Genomic DNA, 26000 nt, shown 5'->3' with positions numbered 1-26000 from the left:
TGTAAATATTAGTGATGGCGAATATGCGAAACACAACGTTTTGACAGTGGTTGATCGTTCAGCTCCGGAGGACGGAGATCTTGGGCTTGGCCTTTATACGAGGATTGGGCTGCTGCGACCGCGGGCGAGCTATTTTCTGCGGCGAAAATCCGTGAAGGGCGAGGCGCCAAGTGTTTCTGCGCGCCCCGTTGCTCGCGATGTTGACGACGGCAGCTGGCTGCACGGCGCGTCGCCAAGGCGGGATAGCCAGCGATACGGTGATATTACTAGATGCGAACTAGTTGTTGAGCCTGTTGCCTCGTGCTCCCGTGCTGGTTTGCTGCTTGAGCAGAGAAAGCTCGAAGGCTACCTGGAAAACTTACATAAAATGACCAGTAGACAACCCCTAGATCAGTCCCTACATTTAGTTCCTGTTTAGGAATTTAAATTTTGAATCAAATACTAGAAAATCCCTTGAGGAATCGCTTGATATCTGTTTCCTGTGCAGTATTATGTTTCTCCAGTATCCAAAGGAGCCTAATAAACAGGAAAGCAAAGGGACTGATAACAGTCTGGCAAGCAAGAACCGAACGGCATAAAAGTACAAGTTACCCAGCAAACAACAAACCAATGGCAGGCCTCGAATAATCTTTAGAAAACTTCGGGATTTACTAATTCATAAGGTTAAGACACGGGTGAAGTCAAAATGCCAGGAGCTGCATGTCCAGCTTTCACGATATGCACTCAACAAATGTCAAATGAGCTCGCTATCATTAACTAAATAGTATTGCCCAATTTGTGTCTGCAGATCGTAAGATCTCCTTGCGCAACATAAGGGCATCAGTTTCCTTCGTACTTCGGGTCTGCCATCACGAAGTGGTAGGCAATAACCAAGACAAAGATGAAGATGCCCAGGAAATTGGCAAAGAAGCCCAGGTCTTGGTCGTCAAACATCTGCAACAAAGATGGCCAAAATTTTTTTGGTTAATATCTGAGGACAAGTAATTCACGTAATTTTCCAGAAATTATCCACAATAAGAATAGTCACTTGTCAGAAGCATTTTGCATAGTAATGTGATGAACACAAGATACAGCAAGAGGTTATAAACCAGGCGCACATGATTCCAAAAAGGAGCGAAATACTGGCTACTCATTGGTTTTTCATAGAAGAAGTTGTCAGAATTAAACACATCAAGTCCACTGCTTAATTAACCATCCCCTGAACCCAACAACTCCAATGAGCTGTGAAGGCTCAAACATATTTAACTAACTACATCTAAATAGATGAGGAATTGGGTTACATCAAGTTAGCATCACAGTAACAGGGAGCTTTGTAATGATATGCATTGCTTGAGGAATGCGATCCAATTGAATATACGAATTGGTTCATCCATGTACGGAGATGATGAAGGTGTCCTCAGCTTCTAGTAGTTCAGTGGCGGGATAGCATGACACAACAGATTAAATTGATTCTAATCTTCTAGTGGTGTACCGTGATTAAAAAAAGATGGCCATGATATAGACTGTGGAGAGCATATTGCAACTAAACTAGCATATTACTGATTATGATATCAGGAGTACGAAGAGTAAATGAGTAATATCCAGAGGAAATTCGAAAAACTTTCAGCACTACCATAGGACTCAGGAGGTCAGCATTCATGATAAATGGAGCATGTATTTTCAATCACATCATCACTAAAGTCTACAGCACTACTCATAAGCATCGTAGAAGTACTAGGATCTAGCACGTCAGTTGGATTCGAATCAATATTGTAGGGGACTTGCACAACATTTTGTTAATGTAAACTGGATATTCACATAATTTTTTATCTCTCTAAAACCTTCTCGCACACACGGCAACTGGCAAAGCAACAATCATGACTGCGCGCAAACGTAGGGCAACTCCAACCGAGCTCTTTGTTGAACCCCTACCTCATCTTTGAGGACTAAAACACAAAAACTCCCTCCAACTGGTCTCTCATCCCACCCCCGACGGATGAGGCTGCCTCATTTTTCCCCTCCGACTCTCACTTGTAGGAGCTCCTCTACTGAGCTCTCATCCGGCGACGGCGCCAACGGCTGGTCCTCCCGCGCCTCCACGGAGATTTCCCCGCGCCGTCCACGGAGCTTTCCCCGCGCTAGGTATGTCGATTTCTCATCTCCGGCGGCCATGTAGTCTAGGAGAGAATGGGGAAAAGTTGTACCTGTAGATCTGGAGGCGACTCGTCCCGCGGCCTTGCCCGTGGCCGCCGGAGGCGAAGCACCCCTCGCTCGGCACGCTGCCTCGCTCCTCGATCGCGTGCTGCCCGCACGCCGCGTGCTCCCTACTGAGGCCGGTCTGTCCCCACGCGGCGACACCGCCTACTGCCTCCCGCTGGCGCGTGGCCGGCCTGCCCCCACGCGGCGACGCCGCCTGCTGCCTCCCGCTGGCGAGCGGCCAGCCTGCCCCCACGCGGCCACGCCGCCTGCTGCCTGGGGCAGGCGCGCGGCCGGCCTACCCCCACGCGGCGATGCCGCCGCTGCCTGCCGCGGCCGGCCTGGCCCCACGCGGCGACGTCGCCTGCTCCCTGCCGTGGGCGCGCGGCCGGCCTGCCCCCACGCCTGATGCCTGGCGCGATCTGCCGTGACGCCGCTGATGCTTGCTTCTTGCAGATGCAGAGATAGATGGTTGAGGTAGAGTGTGTGGGGATAGAGAACAGAGGAGGATTCTGCAGATTCTTTTTAGATAATGAGAAGACAATGCAGATGCAGAGATAGATGACAGTATTGCTCAATTACATTTTGTTCATTCCATGTGATAGGATTCTGCTGCTGTTTTATTCATATTATTCATGCTCAACTGCAGGAGGTTGAAATGCAAAGCTGGGTGGAATTGGTGGAGAACAATGTTGGAAGCAGTGAGCTTGATGCTGATGAGTTCAATTTTGGAGCATTGCCTAACGAACAAGCATCTACAGAGGCACCTACAGATGCTTCTCCCCCCTTGAGATAGGAAACAAGAACAAGAAGAGAACCAGATAGGAAACAAGAATAAGAAATATGTAGGAGCTTCATATCGATGGTTGGAGAAGGCGAGGGGGAAAAAGGACAATTTTACACACCTGCACCGAAATATAGAAGCGTCATATGTTGGAGCTTCTGAAAAATAGTCTTGGTACAACCTCCAATGTCCAGCTCCTCTATCGCGATGAATATATTGACGGCCAGGTACAGAGCCCCCCCCCCCCCCCCGCCCCCACATTGTGGACTATGCATAGCCAGGTATCTCGTATGAGCTTGATGTAGTGCACCAAGGACGAGTTCGGGCTCGTCATCATCATCCGACGAGGACGACGAGTCTAAGCGAGAGAGTCTACTCATTTTCAGGTGGAGAAGCAACAATGAAGTGAATGGCTCATTGCAGAATGAGGTGAATGAGCCTGTATATATAGAGATGAAAGATACTGCCGTTGAAAATATAGCCGTTTGAAATATAGCAGTTGGAAATATAGCCGTTGGAAATATAGCCATTGGAAATATAACCGTTTGAAATATAGCGGTTTGAAATATAGCCGTTGGAATATAGTCATTGCAAATGTAGTCGTTGCTCAAATAGTCATTAGCAGGTAAATTATTTTAAAAAAATTCCGTTAAAATATTATTAGTACAAAATGTATTCATTCATAAAATCATTGTTCGTAATTGTTGGTAATAAACACCGTTTGCATATATAATGCTTAGATTGTTAGTTACATGATATCAATAAAGAAAGAAGTGCATAAGATATAAGGAGGTATATGAGAATTCAGTTGGAGTGCGACGGAAAGTAGGGGGCTGAAATCTGGATGAGAGATCCTCATTGAGGGGAATAGGGGCTCAAATTTGAGAGTTCCATTGGAGTTGCCCTTAGCCTCCGTCAGGGGACTTGTACAGCATGCCGCCCAAAATTATACTAATCAAGCATACATCTACGGAAAAAAAATCCCAACGATCTAGTCTAAATGAACCCCCACCGGTTGCTTTTACCGCGACAAAAACAGATTCCTGAATCAGATCGCACGAGATCTCACGATTCCTCTGCAGATGCGAAAGTACTTGGTGGCGAGATCTCATCAACGCAGCGCGTTGTCCTTCGCAATTCCACGGAATCCACAACACCGATCCAACGAACAGTTTCAGTAAATCTACCGAATGACGCGCGGTAAATCACTCAGGTGGAAATCGAGCAGGAACTGAAAAACCACAAGTACTCGGGTTCTCCGCACGAACAGAACAGATCGGGCCTAGACCCCTAGGCCATCTTGGTGGATAGGAGAGAGAGAACGAGGCGCACCTTGCCCGCCGCGCAGATCTCCTGGGCCGCTTGCCGCGCCGCCTTCTCTCGCCTGCTGTGTCGCAGCCGCTCCTTGCCGAGAGCGTGGTGTGGCGAGACGAGAAGACCAGCGAGCGAAGAAGACTCCGGGGGAGTCGTGCGAGCGAAGAAGAGCAAAAGAACGGAATCGTTAGGCCCACTGGGCTGGACAGGGTTTGTTGGGCCTGATCTATCATATCATCAGCCGTATGGGCCGGAGTATCATGGAATTCCTATTCCGAGTATCATCACATCAAGTTACCCCGACCGGGTCCATTCGCCAGTCACACCAACCGGGTCCACCCTCTCTCTGCAAGCCACCGGGAAGGAACCGGCTCCCGTTGGCACGGCTCGGCTCGCCACCGCCCTCCGTCCCCGCGAATACGGCGCGACCTCGATCCAGATCCATCCAACTGCACGCGTCGGCGAAAAGCCCCCTTCCCCTGGACGCCACTGCCGTGGAATCGGGTCGATCGCTTCGTTCCTGGGTAAGCAAGCCCTAGCTTCCTCGGACCGATCGCTTGTTCTGTTCCCGTGGAATTCTTCTTTGCCGTGAGCCCTCAAATCCAAAATTTTCTTTCTGGGACGGGGTGCGCTGATCCATTCGCCCACTTTGTCGTCAATTTATCTGCGAGTATGGGAGGGAAATGTGTTGATTATTCTGAGTCGGCATAGTCCTCGCCACTTTGGTGGCGCCGGCACCTGCTCTGCTCATGATCAATTGCAGAGTTGATGTAGGAGAAGGCGTCTGTGGATCAATGGTTGGAAATACGTGTGACCTGATGTTGAATTTGCAGGCACTGCGCAGCTGATTGAGGAGGAGAGGACCATACAGCGATGTTCTCCTTGTTCTATGGCCTATGGAATCATGTCTTCAGCAAGACAGAGTTCCATGTGCTTATCCTTGGAGTTCATAAGGCTGGGAAGACGGTAATACTTTTGTGTATCGTAACTGTGTTTAGTTTCTGTGTGCTGGCTGCTGGAACTATAAGATCGAGTTCATTTCGTATTTATTTGAACTAAATTTATGTGTCAAACTTGATTGTGGTTAAAACATGACTATGCAGACCTTGCTAGAAAAGTTGAAGTCGATCTACCTGAAGGGAGAAGGACTTCCGCATGATCGTATTGTTCCAACAGTTGGGCTTAATATTGGGCGTATTGAAGATGCGAATGTAAAGCTTGTCTTCTGGGACCTGGGAGGTCAGGTATGGTTTCTCGTGCAGAGTTACATACCAAAAGGATCGTGACCAACAATCTCGTCATTGAAACATCTCCATTCAGCATCTGTTGCGGTTGATTACTTTAGGGTTCAGTCAATAAGTTGTCAGTTAATTTGAGTTAGCATTACAATGTCTGGTGATAGAACTTGTTACAATTCTCAAACAGAAATGCCTGAATCATGTACTTAGCAAGTGAAGTCCAGTTTTTACCATATAATCAGTATGCTCAAACATGAGGTTTTCCAATGGGCTGGTACAGTTCTAGAATATTGAAGCATGTGCTTAAGATTCAAGGCATGTAGTGATCATGTTTTTATGTTGCTCCACATACTGGGAAAAAAAATCAACAAGGGCTTGTAGTGATTGTGTTTTTTTTTTATGTTGCTCCACATAGATAAACTCCTCTTATCTTAATGTAGTGTATTAAAAGCTTGCACCTCAATGCTGCAGAGATCTTCATCTTCATTTGTTGATTGGTGCCAATTGGTTGTGCACAATCATCTTCATTTACTTATCATCATTAAGAGCATGGGCATTGATCTTGACCAACACCTCACCATTGGTGTTGTTTCTGATTACCCAAGGATATGTTGTCAATGCGTATATACCTAACCTTCACTATCTAACAAGAAGCAGAAATCGAGTTCATGTGATAATTTCAGAAGCACGAGTCAGACAATGTTTTCTTTATTCATTTCAAATTCTTACACAAATACATATTTTGACAGCCTGGCCTACGAACAATATGGGAGAAATATTATGAGGAGGCACATGCTGTAATATATGTTATTGATTCTTCTGCTGCTGCATCATTTGAGGATGCCAAGTCCGCTCTTGGTAAGTTGCTTCCATTTGTTTAATCAGCAAATAACTGTGTACATGTACTGAGTATTCTGGTACATAGTTACTAGCACATGCTTCAATATTCTTGATCAAGAGTCTATTACTTTAGGTAACAGTAACCTGGACTTTTATTTCAGAGAAAGTTCTCCGCCATGAAGATCTGCAAGGAGCGCCGATACTCATATTTGCAAATAAACAGGTTGGTTTACCTGCAGTTATCTTGAATGCTTTGTATACTCCATAGCAAATACCTTTTCAAACTCCATCCTTTTACTTGTAGTTGATAACTGCATTTTGTTATGTGAAAATTAGCAGATCTAGGAAACTAGTTATCATCCACATTCACATGTAGTTTGTGTAAACTAGATCTTCAATGCAGATGTATATAGCCTGGCCAATCAGTATATCTGAAACTGTGGATATAGACTGAGAAACATAGAGTAATCATATCCTTTTTTTGACTTCTGGTTACAAGAATTCCAGTTACAACATGAGAAAGATAAAGAACTGATGACATTAGTCCTAGTCTCCTGGAATCCTGCCCAGTTCTTTTTGGGATATATAAATTCGTGTGGCAAATTCTATGTTTACCTCATGAATCTTATATTCTGATATTTATGTGGATCTTTCAACAGGATTCACCAGCAGCTGTCTCGGAGGAAGAATTGGCTAGACATCTGCATCTTAAAGAGTTAGATGAGAGGTCATGCATGTTCCAGGCTGGATCTGCTTTTGATGGGTGCGCAGAGCATTTCCATGTCACTTTCAAATTTATTTATCACTTGACTCATCTTTTTATAAGATGGATATATTGAGGATATCATCAAACTTGCCACTTGAAGCATATAATGCTTGATTTAAAGCTTGCTCTTCCATTGCAGGACAGGGATCAAACATGGTATTGACTGGCTGGTAGAAGAAATGGAGAGGAGTAAACGCACTGAGTTGCTGAGGATGCGTACAGAAGCAGCTGGGAAGATTTAACAGACTCAGGCTATTGCACATGATTTTCTAGAGTTCAAAGCATTTGAGGAGGATGGCACGTATGGATTCCATGAATTACGCTTGCTCTTTTCTCCATGGTCAATTGAGCCACATCCCCTCAAGTCAGACCCCTGAGTGCCCCCAGAAAATATTTCTTGGTTGTGCTGCTCTTGCAGTTTTGGAGTTGTAGGATGGCAGAGGTTACTATTGAGTTTCTTGACCTGCATAGCTCATAAAAATGTGTATCTAAAGTCGTAGGGATTCATGTTCATATGATTGTTGGTTTGGATCTATTGAAAGTGACAGAATGGAGCATAAAGAAGATTTGTACATTCGGCATATTCTTCAAAAGAAAGATGCATCGTGATTTCAATCACGAGGTGTGTTTCCTTGTAAAAAATTCTGTCATTTCATTGTACATTTTCATATGAATCCTAAAGTTTCCTACGAAATGTTACTTTCACAAAATCCTCGGATGTTTCTAAATCCCAGGTTACAGATTTTTAAATCCTTTAATGTTCTTTGTTAAAAGTAGTTTGAAACGATAATGTTGAGATAAAAATCCTCGAAAGTTTCTAAATAGGATGTAACTAAAGTTCGTGAAGAAAAGATGCAAGGCTGTTTAACACTCAGCGCGATATTATGAGTACCACAGAACATCACAGAAATTTCTAAGATGATGGGTCACAGAAGTGCGATGAAGGCATGAAGAACTTCATTCATTTTGTAGTATTAAAACATGATCATGAATCTTCTGGACATTTTACGAGGGGAAAAAATTGTGACCCTACAATGTATTCGACTGCAGGAGCAGAGTGATATTGTTCCACTATAAAGTTACAAATACATGCCACTCTGTCCAAGATAAACCTCAAATAATACACCAAAAAAATGGACCAGAAACAAGAGTACAAACACGGGTTCCTCATAGACGAGCTACGTAGGAGTTAGCTTGTGTTACATATCGCACCCATCTGTATGGATTGTATGTCTTTGATTTCTTCGCTATCTGAAGATACCTGACCTGCAGGAGAGGAAACATAAAATTAAGAGTTGTTGATCAGAAACATTCCACAACGAATTATGCATGTCAATGTTTTTGAGCAGTGAAGGCCTTGGAGAATATGTAAACTACATAAGAGCTAAGAGTGTATAGCACCTTGTAGAGACAAGTTTCAAAAAGCACATGGCTAACTTTAAAAATGCACTTAAAAGATGACCAATCGTGAACCAGTAATTTTGCTAGTGGAACCAGCACACTTCCAAGCCCTATAGTGCGAAATGGATACATTTCACAAAGGACCATACAGCAGATGGTCTTACCTGCAACTTTGACGCATTGTACATAGGTATAGTGAAATTCATGTTCACCGGACCAGCTTCCTTTGTGATATTTCCTGCATTTCACGAAGGAGGATGTCACAACAAGTTTCCTAACAGGAAAGTTCAATGACCCTGCCAAGTGAGGGCATAAGCATGAGATGCTTTAAACAAAACACGTACCATGTGACTCCTGGGAAAATGTCAGCTTTGCACGAAGGGTGTGCTCAGAACCACCAACAATCTGTAGTGTCAAAAGTTAAAATAATTCAGCAAAGTTAACAGTTCCAGTGCATATACATGCAGGATGCACATATGATGATCCTTGTTGGCACTTGCCTTCTTTAGATTCCACTCAAGTCTCCTGGATCCCTCCTTAAAATCTGTTGTTTGCCCAACTGCTCCAGCTTCCAACTCAAAACTTGCTCTGTAATGTAATCCATGACGTTAAACTTTAGCTAACATTAAAAACAGCAGTCAGTTTCTCCCGTTTTTCTAACTTCTTACGAAACAAGATAAGGCTACAGTTAACCTCATTGTGTAGGAGGGCACTGGCATTTGTACTGTGATTGTGTTAGCTGTGACATTTGCAGAGAAGTCTGCTCTTATCTTCAGTAGAACGTCAGCCTGTGTAGATAATAAAAGAATTGGGTTTCACTAAATTGAAAACATAATAGCATCAATGCCTAATAGCAAGACAAGAATTCCATACCCTCGATGGTCCAGCTTCTTCAATCAGTGCAGTTACACGGAACGGTGGCTTAAATTCTTGGGTCATCCGGTAGTTCATTACAGCAAATTCTCCATCAGGTGGTATCTATGCAATGGTAAATGTAAATTATCTAACAGGTAACACATTGTAAATATAGTGCTTGAAGTTCTGCATGAAGAAATGACATAACTAGAAATAAAAGCCTTATTAGAGTACTTACTAAAGTCAAAGTTCTGTCAATGTCAAAGCTGTCCAGATGTACTGACTCATGGAAGTTACAATCATCGAGAATGACTGCTCCTCCTCCAGAAGAACTTCTGTAATCTGGCATTAAATATTTGTAATATTGTCTGTGATCAATATTCAGAAATAATAGAGTGAACAGCGTGCTAATAAACACACTGCAGTTCAAATGTTAAATATTTACTGTAGTACATATTCAAATGGTGAAGAAAGCACTCGTGAAAAAAAAATTCAGAATGCATATAAGTGATCTATGCTCATAGTGACTACTAAGTAGTAACACTTAAAGATATGCATCGAATAACTCCTTCATTCTGAATAAAAAAATTATCCATTCAACATAACCCAGTTTCCATGTTACAGAGATAAGAGGATCAGGAACAATGTACTATGAAAAAGGAACAATGTACAAAGGAGATAAACTTCTTATGTCATATGCATATTATACATCAATGAGAGTAGAGAACGCACATGTCAAAGGAAAAGCAAATGGTCATACCATAGGAAGAAGATCCGGTTCTTCCAATGCTCAAATCCTCATTGAGAGCAAGACGAATTTCTGGGTTTCCAGTGAGGTAACTTTTCATTTGAATTGTTCCATCAATCTCAGATGTAAGTATGTAGCCCTGTTTAATAAAAATAAGATATAAGTCATGAAAAAAAAAAGTCCCAGTAGTGCTCCATGAAAAAAATGCTATGTGATATCATATAGCTATAGAGAAATAAATGAGACAACAAAATAAAGTGCCCTTTAGTAATTGAAGAAAAATCAACAGATCTGCCATAAAATTAAGTGCAAGAAAAATCACAAGATTGAGAACTATTAGGCCATCACTTGTCACAACAAGAACCTGTCCCGTGGAGTTGGAATTCCATAGTAAAAAGGGAACATGATAGTGACTGGCCCGTTTATTTGTCTCCAGTCTCAAATAGTAAGCACAGAAATCACTTTAACAGTAATTGAATAAGGAACAAGATGGCAAAAGGTAGGCTTTGGCAGTAAAGGCGATAACAAATATCACTAAATGATGGTATATAAAATGAAAAGTAACATTGCAATGGGCATCATCACCATCTGACATTTAAAGCAACAAATTTAATAGAATGATTTCAAGAATGAAAACAAAATTGCTCGACATCTTCAAATATTGAGGCATGGCATAAACCGGTACTTACACTAGAGCTGAATGTCACACTTATTCTCTCAATTATATCAACAAAAATTTCCTCCCTCTTCTTCCCCCCAGGCTCATTAGCAACAACAGATTTTGTAACAGCTGTACCTGGCATACGCTTTGTGCCTTGCTGCAAAAGGCAAGGGTATCAATTTTGAAACTATGCCACTGCCACAATAGTATGGGACAGCACGTCTCTTAGTCAAGTAACCCTAATCTTATATTTCTTGCATTAATATGCATAAGTGTTACCATGAACATAGCAGCAGGACCAAGCGGTGGTAGCCGTCCAGCATCAACCATGATAGGTTCATTGAATATGTATGACTTCAGAACCTCAGTAGAGGTTGTTTGTGGGTATCCAAAGTCCTAGTTGCACAATAGATGACAGTCAGCATTCCCGTAAACAGATGAAAAATCATACTAATCACTGCAGAACCACGCAACTTCTTTGTTAAAATCACACTAGATTTGGTAGCAACCTAAAAACTAGGTCAGAAAGGATAGAAGTTGATACTGGTGTAAGATGTAGTGTAGAGCACTTACAATGACTTCGTCGAGCAATTCATACACCAAAATAAAATTCTTCCGCAGTGAATCTTCATTCAGAACACCAAGATAATCTTTTGTGACACGTGCAATCCTTTGCAGAAGTTCCAAGAGAAGGGATGGAGAAACATTAACCATTGTAGTTACTACAAAAAATAGTCCTGCGACCTTGACGTGAATATAGTTAACCCCATCAACATTCTGTCATCACAAAAGGTAAAATACCAGGTGTCAGATCAAGTAGTAAAGAAATGCACCAATATGCAGAACGCAGATGGACTCTCTATCTTGTCATCCACAAAACTGACGTTTTACTCGTTCAGTTTAATCTAGGATCAAATATTCTAATATGCCAACATACTGTTTTACCTCAAGATTAATTTTTCATAAAAAAAAAAGGGTCCACTGACATGGAGACAACTGCATATCACATGCATGAAGAACAGCTCATTGTCCACTGGACTACAAATATACCTTAATGGGCACAGGTCTTGCTAATTTTAAACGGTCACAAAGTAGCTGGAATAAATCACAAAAGTATTACCCTCAGTTATTTCAGTTCCTAGGCATATATTCATGCAAAATATATCATCTCATGCTATAACCAAATGATCCATTATACACTACCGATGTAAACAGAACAGGGAGTTGGCTAGACAATATGAAACAAATCAAATAATGATCCCAGAAACAACTGAATTCCTGCGTCATAGTCACCCTGATTTCTAAGGTAATGCTCCTCTATCTACAATTCGCCGCTGCTCGTCAGTTTCTCAATGCACAAGTTTTTAGAGAATCGTAGTGCTAGTCCCGATCGACCGACAAGCTCACTAGCACAGCAGTTCACGTTAACACATCGCAAGCTAAGGCATCACAATTACAGCTAAAAAAAACTTCGGCAAAATTTGCAGTCTGAATAAGAGCGCAGGAGTAAGGAATAGATGCGTACGAAGACTGGGGGCGCCTCCTCTGCCTCGTCGTCGTTCCAGAACTTCACCTTCCGGAAGAAGATCTCCGCGCTGCCCTTAGGCACCTCGCCGCGATCTGCACCCTCCCGCACGAAGTTTACAATCAAATCAGCACCGGATCACAACGAATAAGCGAAATTTGCCCGCCCAGATCGGGCGGGGACGAGACGGGATCCAGATCTTACAGTCGCGGAAGACGATGTGGTCGCCGCGCTGCGACAACACGAAGAATTGCGAGATCATCCCGCCCCGCCACCGCTTTCCGCTACCACGCTTCTCCTTGAGGCCGCGCCCTGCGGCTGTAACGTGACGCGACGGCGACCCGAGGTACAGAGGAAGTAGGAGTGCAAGGCGAGGAGGAAGACGACGACGAGGTGAAGAGGATGGATGACGTGGGAGTGGAAGTCTGCGATGTGTTCGCGCAGGCGCCGACTCCCGGGTCCCGCAGCAGTTAAGCGATCGCAGCCGTTGGTTCTCGATCGCACGGCTTGTAGGATAACGTGCGGGCTTCTGTGGGATTATACAAAAGCTTCAGAACTGTGCTAATCTCGCTTCCAAAATAAAAGAACTTCCTCGCAAAAAAAGGAACTGTGCTAATCTTTTAGCTAGATTGAGTGATTAATATTATTTGGAAGTTTGTATTTAGGTACCTGATTGACCAAGATGCAAGAAAAAAACTGAAGTAATGTCCTTTTTTCTTTCTTGGTAGGTGGACATTTTGTGAATAATTTCGAGTTACGAGTTTCTGATTATAAGTAATTTTTCTGTAATTTTTTAGAAAACCTTATGCTGCAATTGTTGAATCAATTTTGCAAGCAACAGTAAGTCCATCTCAGTGAATTTGGTTTCAATGGCAATGAGAAAAAGGTATGCTACCAATAAGGGCCTGTTTGGATCCAATGGAAAGAGAAAGAGAAAGAGCAAAACTTTTGCTCTTTTGCACTTTTTTTGCATTTTTGGATCCAAACACCCCAAAGTGCAAAAGGGCAAATGCTACCGTAATTTTGCTAATTATGGATTAATTAGGCTTAATAGATTCGTCTCGTCATTTAGTCCTCATCTATGTAATTAGTTTTTTAATTAAACTATATTTAATACTTCTAATTAGCGTCCAAACATCTGATGTGACAGGAGCAAAAATTTTACCATTTGCCCTTTTGCCATTTGCCCTTGGATCCAAACATAGCCTAAGAGGCAAAGCAAGAAATTATCAAATCTGGGTCTTTCAAAAAAAAAGAAGAAGAAGAAGAAATGCTCAAATTTCCATCAATTTTTTTCCTCTCTCCTGGTGCGAACGGCCAGGTGAAAATAATGCACAAGATATGAAGCACACATATTCAACTAAAATTGGTACCTAATAATCTCTCGATACATATGAATAAAGCTCATGAAAATTCGAGTTATTCAGATGCTAAAACCACACGATTCATGTGACGCTGGATCAAGATAAAATAGGCAAACATCAGCTTCCTTTCCTCCTACTTCCCCCAACCCGCCACCCAGCCGCAGCCAACAACAGATAACTCCTGTTATTTCAGGCAAGCTTGGCAAAACAAATCAAAGAAAGAATCATAGGTTACAAGCCACTGACGTGCCCTAAACTGAACCATGCCACTTCTGTTATTTAGCTCCTTTGGTGACTGGTGAAGGCAATCAACTGACTGCATAGAGCTTTTCTGATTGAGATATCTGAAACAAAAGAACTTGAAACATCAGTATAAATCAAATATTCAGTTGAGAAGTCATTATACCTTGAAGTTTGTGGATATGATCGCAAAAAAAAAGGGAAACTCTGTTATTGAATTTTCTACAAAATTTAAAACTAAGATATTGTACTTCAAATTATCTACAGAAATTTAATGCAATTCTCCTGGTAGAAACTCTTCAGTACTCTTGTTGTCTAAGAGCGTACATAGCTGCTGAGCACATAACTAAAGGAAAGCATAGAAGACAATGGTTGGAATCCCATAGAAATTATCTGGCTGGTACCTTGGCCTTAGGGTAGTCCTGAAATCGGGATAGCACAGGCCTATGCCTGCATCTAAGGTTGGCTGCAATTTCAATCGATTTCTACAAAATGTATTACTAGAAGGTTTTGTCAATTTTTTAAACTTCTCGATAGATGCAAGAAAGAGCACAGCTTTCAGTAAACTTGATTTTATTTATTTTTGATTCAACACAGATCGCTGACTGATGATATGATTAACATAGCAAACAGGGCAAGATAGTACCACTGTGACCATTCTATTAACAGTAACACGAGGTCATGTTTCTAATCAAATCCTTGTCACGTGTAATTTCTGACCAACAAGATGAAATATTAGATTTTGCGAAACATTTGTGGCGATCCTTTTTTTTCTGTCTCAGTGAACACGTAAAAAATTGGAAATTTGGTCAGATGAATGGATAATAACAAAAACACGATGATTATGACGTTCACAATGCAGGTGATTTATTGAGTAAAGGTCAACCAACTTGTTTGATATTGGACGATGCAAATCAAATCAAACAAATTATGAGTCCTAAGTCCATGAAGTCACTAATATATGTCATGTGCCTTGTAAATAGGGAGAGATTTGTGAACTCTAAGAAGAATAGACTTACTATTTTCATCAGCATTTATCTGCCAGCACTCCATGTGGCCTCTGTTGCATTATAAACCCTTAACTAATAGCCTCACCAATCAACCATGCAGAAAGCATTATTTGCTCAACCAGTTATCTCCTTAAGTCAATCTGCAGGTGGCAAATATTACACATCCCCCAACTAATTTGGGATAATCTAGACTATAGATTTGTAAATAGTACTGATCCAGATGCTACAAGAGATCACCAGCTAGCTGAACCAAGGTAGATAACTACGGAACACAGAATAAAAATAAGAAATAGTTGCAATAACAGCAAGGGCAGCATTGAAGGATCGGACTATGTAGGATTTCCTTCAACAGCACAATATACACCACATCTACGGAATACCTACACTGAGCACATCGACAACTAAAACATTCTTCTGGTATTGTCATCCTCCCTCAAGAATGGCAGGTGCTGTAAATTTCCCAATATGGCATCTGTTGCATCAACATCCAAATCAAACCCAATGTCCTCATCCCCACCAAAATTCAGCACTGTGGCTCCATCAGTTGGCTTTGCCACCTCATTTATGTTGATCTCTCTAGTACCCGCTGTCTGTGCACTACCACTACCTGCATTCCCATTCCATGAATCCGACCCAAGCATAGATGGCTCAATGCCACTTTCCACCCCACTGGAAGCGTGCTTCTTAAGAACGGCACCAACCTTCTTGCGGGCTGTTGTCTTCTTCATCCTACCTCTAGATGGCCCTGCTGGACTGCCACGGACACCACTCTTATTTGCTGGCTGCACATTTGCTTGTGTTGCATTGGCATTAATAGGTATGCCATTATTCTCAACATTTTGTACATCAACATTGGCAGTCCCAGCAGTTGCCGTCTGCGGCGGAGATTGAAAATTCCTGGAATCAAGATTGGCAGCCCCTGCAGATGCTGGCTGCAGCGGAGATTGAACATTGATGTGATCAACCTTGGCAGCTCTTGCAGATGCTGGCTGCGGCGGAGATTGAAAATTCCCGGGAAACATGGGGCAAAATGGCCTCCAGTTGGTGCTCAAATCAGCTGCCTTAGGGAAGCCCATGGGGAAGAAACCCCACGCGCAGTAGTACATGTCGGTGCCCGGCACAATAGGCGGCACGGTCGGGATCTCGGTGGCCACGAACGCGCGCCGGCACCCGGCGCTCTGGCACCTGAGCGCGCGCCCCACCAGCGCGCGCTGGTACTCGTAGACGTGGCAGCAGTAGGGGCACGCCGTCCAGAACGCATCGGCATCGGCCGCGGCCGCCGAGGCACCCCCTGAAGCAGGAGGAGTAGAAGCAGTAGCAGGAGCCGTATCGCTGGAGGCGTTCTTGGAGAGATCAGCGAAGGCTTCTTGGACGAAGTGGAGGGCGGTGTCCGCGGCGGGACGGGGGTTACGCGGGGCGGACACGAGCTGGGAGAGGCGGCCAAAGGCACGCTTGACGGCGGCGGGGTCGGGGCAGGGCTGGAGCTGTAGGACGGCGACCGGATCGGCGCGGCCGGAGGGGAGCTGGCGCTGGGAGGCGAGAAGGACGTCGGCGACGGCGAGGAGCTCGTCGGCACCCGGGAGATTCGGGTCCGCCTCCACCGCGCGCTCCGCCAGGCGCTTGCATCCGACCAGGTCCCGCGCGGCGAGGAGCTTCCCGGCGATCTCCAGCCACCGGGCCGGCTCGCCGCGGCCGCCCCTGCCGCCGCCGGCGGAGAAATCCATGTGGGTGAGAGGAGTGGAGGTAGGCAGCGAGCGCTTGATGTGGGGCTCAGCTGTCAGGTGGAGGTGCCGTTTGGGGAGGGCGGAGGGGTTTTCCGTTGCGAGAGTGATTAACCGTGGTGATTACGTCAGGGTTGATCGCGTTCGCGTCAGCTCAAACCCCATGTGGTCATTTTTGGTTGACTACTTGACCCCACGAAAAAAAAAAGTTATATAGGGCCACTTTGTCAAAAGCCCATTTGATGGTCCATCTCCAGCCAATGCGGCCCAGGGAAAAACTCTGACGATTCCACGAACTCGACACGGTGCATCACACACAGAGATGGCCAGATGGGACTCGACGACCAAAATGTTCAGAAATTTCAGTCTTATCATACAAGATCTCGTCGAGAAATGGAGCATCAGAACGCGATGCTTGCGTCCATTGTTACCGGCTCGATCACCAAAGCTACATCTCAGCATGTGGCGCATCCGCCTCAAGCTTTGGCCCTGGCGCACAAGCAGCTGCGTAGCTTCTTCACCGAGAAGCAAGACCTCCGGCTCCGGCTCTTCGGCGGCGGTGCACTCCTCGCCCGCTTGCCGTAGATGTCGTCACCGTCACGGCGGCGAACCTCGGCGGCGGCGGCGGCCTCCCTTCTCTTGGCGCGCGCCGCGTCCAGCCTCGCCACGGCGGCCGCCCTGCTCGCCTTCGCCGCGCGCCGCATCGCCTCGGCCTCCTCGACGCGCTCTGCGGCCTTCCGCTCCTCGGCCTCCACGCGCCTGCGCAGCTCCTCGAGCTTCCGCGCCGGCAGCGCCACGACGTCGTGGTGGGCGTCCTCGCCGCCGCCCCCGACAGGCGCGCGCGCGGCCTGCTCGGCGACCGCGCCCGCGGCCCAAGCCAGCGCGTGGGTCTCCGCCGTGACGGCGAGCTCGGCCAGCTGCATCGCGCGCGCGGCCTGGCGCCGGATGAGCACCCGCTGCTCCAGCGCGTCCTTCGCGTCCCTCGTCGCGGCGATCTCCGCCCGCAGCCGCCGGAGCTCGGCTCGCGCGCTGTCGACGCGCCGCCGGAGCTCCTCCGCGGCAGCCTGCTTCCTCGCTGCCTCCGCCTGCCTCTCGGCAACCGCACCGTTCGTGGACTCGATCAGCGACTTGAGCGGCGGTATCTCGGACGCCGTCGCGGCGAGGCGGCTCTTGGCCGCGGCCAGCTCGGCGCGGAGCCGCTCGAGCTCCTCGGCGAGCGGCATGGACGCGAGCCACGCCTGCACGGCGGCCTCGCGGGCGCGCTCCACCTCCTCCCTGGTCCCCGACAGCTCCTTGAGGACACTGGCAGCTGTGCTCAGGTGCTCGTCTGCATCGTTGCCTTCCATCGCCGGTCGATGAGTTCGACGCGCCTAGAGGATCCTCTTCGGTTGGACTTATGCATACACCATCGTCATAAGCAAGGACGTCTTCTTGGTATGTCCTCTGAGGTGGTGTTTTGCATACTCTCTCCTGAAAATCTCTGAGGCAAACCTAGGGGTGGTAAAGAGCTCTAAACTCTAAATTTTAGTTTAAATTTTAATCTAGATAATCTAAGAGTTGGGTTTAAAAAAATAAGTCGGGTTCCAATCTTATTTAATTTTAAACTTAGATCGTGAAGATAGCACTAGGAATATAATCCATTACCACCTTCCCGTTAGCTCTTGTTCCTTGTTTTCTAATCGAAACAAGTATCCGTACAACCAGGATAAGCAGGCAAGGATGGGTTCTGAGTCCAAGGGCTCGTCGCCAACGGACTACCCTAAGAAGCTCTGCGTGCTCTCATTTGTTGTCATCTGCAAATGAGAGTATCGTATTAAGTTAGGGATTAAGAACACTTATCCATTTTGTTGGTTTCTGCATAGCAATGAGCCGATGACAACAAATGAGAGCCCTGAGGGCTAAGATTGACAGGGTGGTTTGCAGTTCAAAGAGTTCGATATAAATAAAATTTGTTCAAACAGTCCAAAACGTGCCTTTATACAAAAACTTTAACGAAGGGACTACGTGGGTTCCTGCTATTTCAGTTTGCGATTTTGTTACTCCGCCATGAGTCCAGTTGACTGATTGTTTATGCAGACTTTCATCTCTCGTAGCCACACTTGTTAAACCTGTTCAACCGGAATGAGGTGTGCATGCATCTGTCATCTTCCCTCCACTCGCGTTGTCGTCATACACATTCGCCGCCCAGTTGCAGTTCTATAGCTAGTTAGACGACGGACCTTCATGCAAGCAACCAAGAAACTACAGGGTTTGAAACATTCGACGGCCGGGGTGCAAGTGTATAACCCACTTAATGACTCAATAATCAGGGTAGCTAGCAACGCGGCTAAGCTATATTGCACTGTACTAAGGAGCTGTTTGGATTCATGGACTAATTTTTAAGTTCGAATCACATTGGATATTTGGATGCTAAAGATTAAACATGAGCTAATTATAAAACTAATTGCATAAGCGGGTGCTAATTCACGAGACAAATCTATTAAGCATAATTAATCTACTATTAGTTCATATTTACTGTAGCATAATATGGTCAAATCATGGACTAATTAGATTTAATGGATTCGTCTCGTGAATTAGTCTCCATTTATACAATTGATTTTGTAATTAGACTATATTTAATACTTCTAATTACTATCCAAACATCCGATTTAACGAGGCTAAAATTTAATCTGACGAACCAAACAGGCCCCAGTTATAGTTATAGTAATACATCGATACAAGTCAAGCCTGACATCGATTTGCAGAGAACACAAACTTGACCCCTCGTGTTTAGAAACCAAATTAAATTAAATTAGTCTCTCCCAGCATCATTTCGCGTCGCGTTGGTGATGAGACGAGATGTGAAATCATGTGTTCGTTTGCTCGATCCAGCAGTTGACCTCACTCGATAGGTCTCTTCATAAGCATTTTCTAGTTGTCAGTGGAGTAACAAACTGCCACTGGAGACAAACTGCCAAAGACTGCTTCGATCTGCTTGGCCCCATATAAACCCACCCTAAGTACATCCGTAATCAATCATCAGATCGATCACAGCTAGCTAGAAAACAGAGAGATCTTCCTGTTTCGCCTCAATTGCTGATCTCTCTCTCTGAATAATGGCCAGCCTAAACTCGCCGACGTTGCCGTTGCCGCCGGCGGCGGTGGGGAGGAGGGTGACGGTGCTGACCATCGACGGGGGCGGCATCAGAGGGATCATACCCGGCACCATCCTCGCTTTCCTTGAGAAGAAGCTCCAAGTGCGTGTCGTCAACTATTGCTAGATATATAGCACACATACATGAACTGACATCAGAGTTCACTGGCGAGAAGCTAACGCTGCACGCGTGCTGTACCTGTAACTGCAGGAGCTCGACGGACCGGACGCACGGCTGGCCGACTACTTCGACTACATCGCCGGAACCAGCACCGGCGGCCTTATCACGGCGATGCTCGCCGCTCCGGACAAGGACAAGCGCCCGCTCTTCTCGGCCGAGAAGATCAACGAGTTCTACATGGAGAACGGGCCACGCATCTTTCCTCAAAGGTACAAGTAACAGCAAGGGTGTCTAGTGCGTGCGTATGCTGCATGCAATTTTCAGACGGCTAATTTCCACAGCAGGGGAGATTAGGAACGGCAATTAATTGATTGATTTACCAAACGTTTAGGTTCAATGGCACCGAATGAGGAATCCCTTGTTCATGGCCAACCACCCCTGCCCATAAAGAATTGGAAGTTGGCCCGGAGGGTTTAGGATGGTGGGCTACAAGAGTCAAGACTATTTAAGTTGGTTTCAAACGCTTGAAAATATCAAAACTGTTTTAAATATTATTCAGGGATGGTGCGCACACACTGGCACAAAAAACACTACCATTATGTTTTTAGTCTTTGGGATGCAACTTTGACCTTTGTGCTTTGACCAGTTGGGTTTATTATAATATATTTATAAAATCTAACAAACCTGTAAGACCGTGAAAACATTTTCAAGGGAAGCCTATACACTACAAGTTTTATGTTTCCAAGCTAGATATATAGTCTAAAGGCGTTCACAATCGGATAATAAGTAAAAGATTCTTCAAATATTTATAACCGAATTGAATGAAGTAGTTAAATGCCTTATTAAGTGCTACGTGCACTAGCATATATCCTTCTTAGAGCTTGTACAAACTGACAGGAGATATATATATCTTGCGAATACTATTGATCTGTCCCCAAGGATACATGATGCTTCGCATTTTGGCTTATTACCAGTAGGAGTTGTGCTGATTTTCAATTATAGAAGCACTCAGCTCATTTCCTAAACACGTTGCCAGAATTGACTAGATCAAATAATTCAAAGTTAGATTTTGGATAAGTTTCGTAAGTTCCATGTATGTAAAAATATAAATAAGGTAATAACGTGCAGTAGCTGATACTCTTCCGGTTTATTCATCATTTTGGCTTTTGCTACTGTTTCTACTTCTTTTTTATCAGCTAAAGGACTAAAAAAAATAAATAGCCACTAGGTACAAGTGGCAATATCATTGTAGTGATCTTGACAAGATCAAACATTCACATTATCAGCTAATGAAAAATTCAGGAGTATATATATTTTTACGATAAGGAGGATTTGCAGTGTTATATTGATCATTTTGAGGCTTCAATTTCTCTCACTAATTATTGACGGATCGCGCAGGCCATGGCCAGATGTCGTGAGCACGTTGATCGAGCTCAAGGGGCCGAAATACGACGGCAAGTTCCTGCGCTCCAAGATCCAGAGCCTCCTGGGCGCGACGAGGATGCACGAGACCCTCACCAACGTCGTCATCCCTACCTTCGACGTCAAGAACCTCCAGCCCACCATCTTCTCCACCTTCGATGTATATAACACCAATCTGCGGCTGCACGCTAATGTCATCACGAACTCGACCTATAACACGCTGCTGCACCCGTGCAGGCTCAGACCATGCCTCTCAAGGACGCGCTCCTCTCGGACGTGTGCATCGGCACGTCGGCGGCGCCGACGTACCTCCCCGCCCACTTCTTCCAGACCAGGGACGAGGCCTCCGGCAAGACCCGCGACTTCAACCTCATCGACGGCGGCGTCTCCGCCAACAATCCGGTAAGAAGTGTTCTGCACATCATGTACGGCACTATATTTTGAGCAGAATTTAAGAAAATAAAGTTATTTGATCTGTTGGTTTGTGCAGACATTGTTGACGATCAACCAGATAACCCGGAAGATGATCGTGGAGAAGCAGGAGCTCCTGCCCCGGGGCCCGACGGACTACGACAGGTTCCTGGTCATCTCCCTCGGCACCGGCTCGGCGAAGGGCGCGGCGATGTACACGGCCAAGGAGGCCGCCGGGTGGGGCATCCTGTCGTGGCTGCGCAGCAAGGGCGGCTACACCCCCGTCGTCGACATGTTCAGCTACTCCAGCGCCGCGCTCGTCGACTACAACATCTCCATCCTCTTCCAGGCGCTCGGCTGCGAGAGGAACTACCTCCGCATCCAGGACGACTCCCTCAGGGGCACGGCAGCGACCGTGGACGTGGCCACGGAGGAGAACATGCGGGAGCTGGTCCGCATCGGGGAGGGGATGCTGGCCAAGACGGTGAGCAGGGTGGACATGGAGACGGGCAAGCCCGTGCCGGTGCCCGAGGAAGGGACCAACGCCGACGCGCTCACCCGCTTCGCCAAGAAGCTCTCCCAGGAAAGGAAGGCGAGGACGATGTCGTCGGCGTCGAATCAAGGCAGGCCAGGCGGCGCGTTCTGATCTCGCGCTCATGCTACGTACTAGTTACTTGTGGCTACCAAATTGCGTCCTCATAGTCATGTCTAGTGCGGGTGTGAGCTAGATTCAGGTATTCAGCTAGTCGGAATAAGATCGCCTAGTTATTGGCTATGCACGATGGTATTGTTCGTCTGCAGTAGTAGTATTGCTCTGTCCAGGTTTTCAAGGTTTATTAGACTTTGATGCGTGTGTGTATTAACTGTTGATCCATCCAATATGGTTAATTAATGCTAACTAATGCCAAGTGCACCAACGGATGAGGCAAGGGAACCCCTAGATTTTCTTTTTTTAGCTAGCAAAAGTAAGTTGCGACGGCACAAGACATGGTAAAACTACTGGGCTGTCTGGAGTGCCGCCCAACTCACCACAGCGTGCCTAACCCATGGCGCTCAAAACGGCCACCACACCTGCGGCGGAAAAAGTGTGGCGCGCCGTGGCGGGTGGGGCAGCACTCCAAACAGCCTTTACATTTGCATGCATGGTTCATGTGATGTCAGAGGGAATGGAAATGATAAAGCATCAAGACCCCGCTATGTGCACAGTGCACATGAAATAAGGCTAATCACAATGGGGGGTTTTATGTCCATATTTCCAAGAATGCCACGTCAACTTTGTAGAAGGATGAAACACCCTCTCTCAATGGAGAGTTTTATCTCACTATTTCATATGCCAACATACTACTTAAATGCTGCAAATAAATAACCAATAGAATTTACTCAATTGTGTGAAGATGAAACAAAACACTCTCAATGGAGGTTTCACACGGTTTCCAAGTTCTTAGAAATGGGTTAAATAGTTTCATCCTCATGAAACTCCATGAAACTCTTACTTCTTAAATGATGTGCCATGTCATCCAAATTGCTAATTAGGCAGGCTAATTAATACCATAAAACACCCATGAAACTCCCATTGTGAATAGCCTAAGATCCTGAGTAGATCCCTAATGATTAGACTTAGAGGCTTGGCCGCTTGGGCCGTTGGGCGGGTAGCTCGATAGTTCGGCCCAAGCATCAAGAGTTCGTCGAGCCCAACAAACACGCCTGTCTATGCTTGTGCGGGCCGGCACTGAAGGCCCGCCCAAGCCGGGCCTTCCACAATAGGCTGTTCTGTTGACCAGGGCGCGCTCGCACGGCCGCACGGAGGATCAGCTGAAACCCGAGCACCTCCGTGTTGCCCCCTGACCCGCGAACCGTCCTGGCGCGGCATTCAACGCCGGCGCCGGCCGGCCTCCCACCCGCACGGCCCAAAATCGTCAAAGGCGGCGTAAATGCAACGAGACGCACCGCGAGCTGCTTGCTCGCGCAGCCATCCTGCTCGATCGATCCCGACGTGCCCTAGAAATTGAACTCGCCAATCACCCATTGGCCGGAGCAGCGAGCCGAGGCGTCGTCGGCTCTCCCCGCCGCGCCGCCGATCTGTGGGTGGGTGGACGGGCGGCGGCGGCAAGCTCCGCCGGCTCGATTAACTGCCCGCGACAGCGACGGTCGAGCGGCTTGCGTTAATGCCGCCGGGGCACCACCGGCTGGGAGCCCCGGCACCGGCAGGCAGGCGTGCAGGCGGCGCGAGCGAACTGCGGGAGCGGGGTCCTCGGCGGTTCGCAATCAAGTCTGGTCGCGGACGGGCGGGCGGATCACTGAATTGATGCAGCTGCAATGAAAGCTACCACTACTGCTGCCATGCATGATCCCGGCCTGTGATCTTATCAAAGCTTTGTGGTCCGCGTCGTCCGTCCGTCCTCCTCTCTCCGGCATCATTCATATTCTACTATTTGTCTATTTCCCTTCTCCGATTCAAAGTGTTTTTTTTCCTAACAAAAATGTGTTTGCCATTTTAGAAAGAGAATGTTGCATAGAAATAGGGTTCCCCTGAGGATGAACATCCTGCAGCCGTTTGCGCCGACAGGACGCTGTACTTGGCTGACGCATTGGTCGGGCTCTTTGCACCTCTGCCCGTGGATGATGCTGTTTCAGTGATGTCCTCAGTCCTCACCCTCTGCCCTGTAACCTTCAGACTTTCAGTAATGCCCCATGCTGCTGTGCACCCGCTGTACATCGCCGAAGCGAGCATCACTGTCAGTTCCGTTGACGGTCGCTGGTGGCCACCGGCAGAGCCGGAACGAATCGGCGAACTGCACTGCCTGCTCCGCACACAGTGCCGACAGGCCGTGCGGACATGGCAGTACACGTGAGCCGCAGCACGGCCAATGCCCCCGCTTCCTTTGTCCTCACTCCTCGCCCAGCTTCCCCAGATGGCCAGATCCTTTGCCTGCCTATATGACGACGCCTTTACTTTTCTAGTCTTTTTTTCCTGGCCTCCTGCAGTCCTACTCCTACATCATTCTCGCTCTCGCTTGAGTTGCTTCCTGGTTGGATTCATCTGGAAGCAGGAGTGTTCTGCCTGCGTGTGGACCTGGGGATGAGATGAGGTTGACGTCTTGCTGGCTTCAATTCGTAGGGAGCTGCCCTCGATAAAGGTGATATTCCGTTCGTCTTTTAAGGCTGTCTGCTGCTGCTGCTGCTCTGTACTCTGCTGCCATGGTAGCTTCCTTTTGCCAATGCTGATTAGTGCCTAATCTCTGCTTGCGTCTTTTCGGCTTTGCTCATGTCATGTACCCTGATGAAGTGGTTTACTGTCTGTGTCAGCAAGAAATGCCGGTCTAGTCACTTGCCTCACAGGGAACGCATGACAGTCCATGCAGCAGCCACCTAAGGTTCAGGAAATGACAAAAAAGAGAATAGTGCGCTTTGTGTATTCCCTAATGCTGTCGTGTCCCCTAGGTGTGGACGAGATCAGGCACTCATGATGCCAAAATCCGACCGCAAACTGCGCTAGATTTGGGGCACAAATATCGGTGGAGCGTTTCTATCGTTCCGGTTAGAAAAATCGGAGCCCTTTTGCACTACGCACAAGCGGAGCCGGCAGAGCCACAAAACATAGCTCCATCTGCTCCGACTCCAACTCCACCCTCGCGAGGAGCGCTTCCAAATGGGGATCTTAAAATGGACGTCGGAGCTAATTTCTTAGCACCACAGCACCTGCCCAGCTGAATGAGCCATTGGAACGAAGCCGCTCCTATCATTGGCAGTACTACCATGACCGATCGGCGTCACTCTCATTCTCAGATGAACATGAGGAGGAGAACTCCACCAACTTCATCCGATGCAACATCAAAGAGAAAAAACTTCGCCCGATGCTCATGGACCTCATTCTCCATCTTTGCTATTCTTTCTGGACTCGCGGAACAAATTAGAGGAGAAAAACATCGAGCAAGAATCTTTTTTTTTTTGGAAAGGAATCGAGGAAGAATCTTAATGATCAGACAGGTAAAGCGCAAACGGACACATGGCGCGTCTAACAGCTGGGTCCCATTTTGACCCCCGCCACGGAATTCCCGAGCGACCAATTGCTCACCGTGCCGGCCATTGCTCTCACTATGCTTTCTTCTCCCCTTGAAAAGAACATGATCACATGTATGTGTATCTCTCTTTTCTCCAGTAATCACATGCCCACATCCAACAAAAAGGCCCAACCAACAGCGATGACAAGGACTAATCATAACTCCTCGCGTATGCTAGTGAAAAAAATTTGAAATTTTTTGAGAGAACAA

The 26000-nt window shown here is 46.4% G+C and overlaps 6 protein-coding genes across 6 annotated transcripts; 2 read left to right on the top strand and 4 right to left on the bottom strand.

Moving 5' to 3' along the window:
* Positions 1–594: 594 nt before the first annotated feature.
* Positions 595–4444, bottom strand: LOC112880498 (dolichyl-diphosphooligosaccharide--protein glycosyltransferase subunit 4A). The gene is made up of 2 exons (XM_025945138.1): positions 4292–4444; positions 595–933 (listed from the first exon to the last, which is right to left on the bottom strand). The coding sequence occupies exon 2, from the start codon at positions 931–933 to the stop codon at positions 820–822; it is 114 nt and encodes a 37-aa protein (XP_025800923.1). The 5' UTR covers positions 4292–4444; the 3' UTR covers positions 595–819.
* A 163-nt stretch (positions 4445–4607) lies between these two features.
* On the top strand, positions 4608–7759 carry LOC112880497 (ADP-ribosylation factor-related protein 1-like). The gene is made up of 7 exons (XM_025945137.1): positions 4608–4797; positions 5107–5239; positions 5377–5517; positions 6261–6369; positions 6513–6574; positions 7011–7114; positions 7257–7759. Exons 2-7 carry the CDS (start codon positions 5147–5149, stop codon positions 7357–7359), a joined length of 612 nt encoding a protein of 203 aa, XP_025800922.1. The 5' UTR covers positions 4608–4797; positions 5107–5146; the 3' UTR covers positions 7360–7759.
* Positions 7760–8065: 306 nt separating this feature from the next.
* LOC112880496 (AP-4 complex subunit mu) lies at positions 8066–12692 on the bottom strand. The gene is made up of 13 exons (XM_025945136.1): positions 12512–12692; positions 12308–12402; positions 11356–11559; positions 11062–11178; positions 10811–10939; positions 10134–10260; positions 9612–9715; positions 9392–9496; positions 9212–9306; positions 9019–9106; positions 8863–8923; positions 8683–8756; positions 8066–8383 (listed from the first exon to the last, which is right to left on the bottom strand). Exons 1-13 carry the CDS (start codon positions 12567–12569, stop codon positions 8285–8287), a joined length of 1356 nt encoding a protein of 451 aa, XP_025800921.1. The 5' UTR covers positions 12570–12692; the 3' UTR covers positions 8066–8284.
* Positions 12693–13644: 952 nt separating this feature from the next.
* Positions 13645–16713, bottom strand: LOC112883420. Its single transcript, XM_025948716.1, has 2 exons — positions 14931–16713; positions 13645–14015 (listed from the first exon to the last, which is right to left on the bottom strand). The coding sequence occupies exon 1, from the start codon at positions 16643–16645 to the stop codon at positions 15323–15325; it is 1323 nt and encodes a 440-aa protein (XP_025804501.1). The 5' UTR covers positions 16646–16713; the 3' UTR covers positions 13645–14015; positions 14931–15322.
* Positions 16714–17118: 405 nt separating this feature from the next.
* On the bottom strand, positions 17119–17988 carry LOC112881324 (tol-Pal system protein TolA-like). The gene has a single exon (XM_025945992.1). The coding sequence runs from the start codon at positions 17986–17988 to the stop codon at positions 17119–17121; it is 870 nt and encodes a 289-aa protein (XP_025801777.1).
* A 1708-nt stretch (positions 17989–19696) lies between these two features.
* Positions 19697–22593, top strand: LOC112882780 (patatin-like protein 1). The gene is made up of 5 exons (XM_025947926.1): positions 19697–19878; positions 19987–20165; positions 21295–21478; positions 21556–21720; positions 21809–22593. Exons 1-5 carry the CDS (start codon positions 19738–19740, stop codon positions 22373–22375), a joined length of 1236 nt encoding a protein of 411 aa, XP_025803711.1. The 5' UTR covers positions 19697–19737; the 3' UTR covers positions 22376–22593.
* The last annotated feature ends 3407 nt before the right edge of the window (positions 22594–26000 follow it).

This window comes from Panicum hallii, chromosome 2 (assembly GCF_002211085.1).
Source record: "Panicum hallii strain FIL2 chromosome 2, PHallii_v3.1, whole genome shotgun sequence".
Taxonomy (NCBI): domain Eukaryota; kingdom Viridiplantae; phylum Streptophyta; class Magnoliopsida; order Poales; family Poaceae; genus Panicum; species Panicum hallii.
This window is presented reverse-complemented; position numbering and strand designations above follow the sequence as displayed.

Excerpts from the sequence above, each read along its gene's own strand:
- LOC112880498 (XM_025945138.1), bottom strand. The coding sequence starts at position 933 with ATGTTTGACGACCAAGACCTGGGCTTCTTTGCCAATTTCCTGGGCATC.
- LOC112880497 (XM_025945137.1), top strand. The coding sequence starts at position 5,147 with ATGTTCTCCTTGTTCTATGGCCTATGGAATCATGTCTTCAGCAAGACA. Across the intron at positions 5,240-5,376 it reads TTCATAAGGCTGGGAAGACG|ACCTTGCTAGAAAAGTTGAA; the intron begins GTAATACTTTTG and ends ATGACTATGCAG. Across the intron at positions 6,575-7,010 it reads TCATATTTGCAAATAAACAG|GATTCACCAGCAGCTGTCTC; the intron begins GTTGGTTTACCT and ends ATCTTTCAACAG.
- LOC112880496 (XM_025945136.1), bottom strand. The coding sequence starts at position 12,569 with ATGATCTCGCAATTCTTCGTGTTGTCGCAGCGCGGCGACCACATCGTC. Across the intron at positions 11,560-12,307 it reads AGGAGGCGCCCCCAGTCTTC|AATGTTGATGGGGTTAACTA; the intron begins GTACGCATCTAT and ends TTGTGATGACAG. Across the intron at positions 10,940-11,061 it reads GTCCTGCTGCTATGTTCATG|CAAGGCACAAAGCGTATGCC; the intron begins GTAACACTTATG and ends TGCCTTTTGCAG.
- LOC112883420 (XM_025948716.1), bottom strand. The coding sequence starts at position 16,645 with ATGGATTTCTCCGCCGGCGGCGGCAGGGGCGGCCGCGGCGAGCCGGCC.
- LOC112881324 (XM_025945992.1), bottom strand. The coding sequence starts at position 17,988 with ATGGAAGGCAACGATGCAGACGAGCACCTGAGCACAGCTGCCAGTGTC.
- LOC112882780 (XM_025947926.1), top strand. The coding sequence starts at position 19,738 with ATGGCCAGCCTAAACTCGCCGACGTTGCCGTTGCCGCCGGCGGCGGTG. Across the intron at positions 19,879-19,986 it reads TCCTTGAGAAGAAGCTCCAA|GAGCTCGACGGACCGGACGC; the intron begins GTGCGTGTCGTC and ends CTGTAACTGCAG. Across the intron at positions 20,166-21,294 it reads CCACGCATCTTTCCTCAAAG|GCCATGGCCAGATGTCGTGA; the intron begins GTACAAGTAACA and ends CGGATCGCGCAG.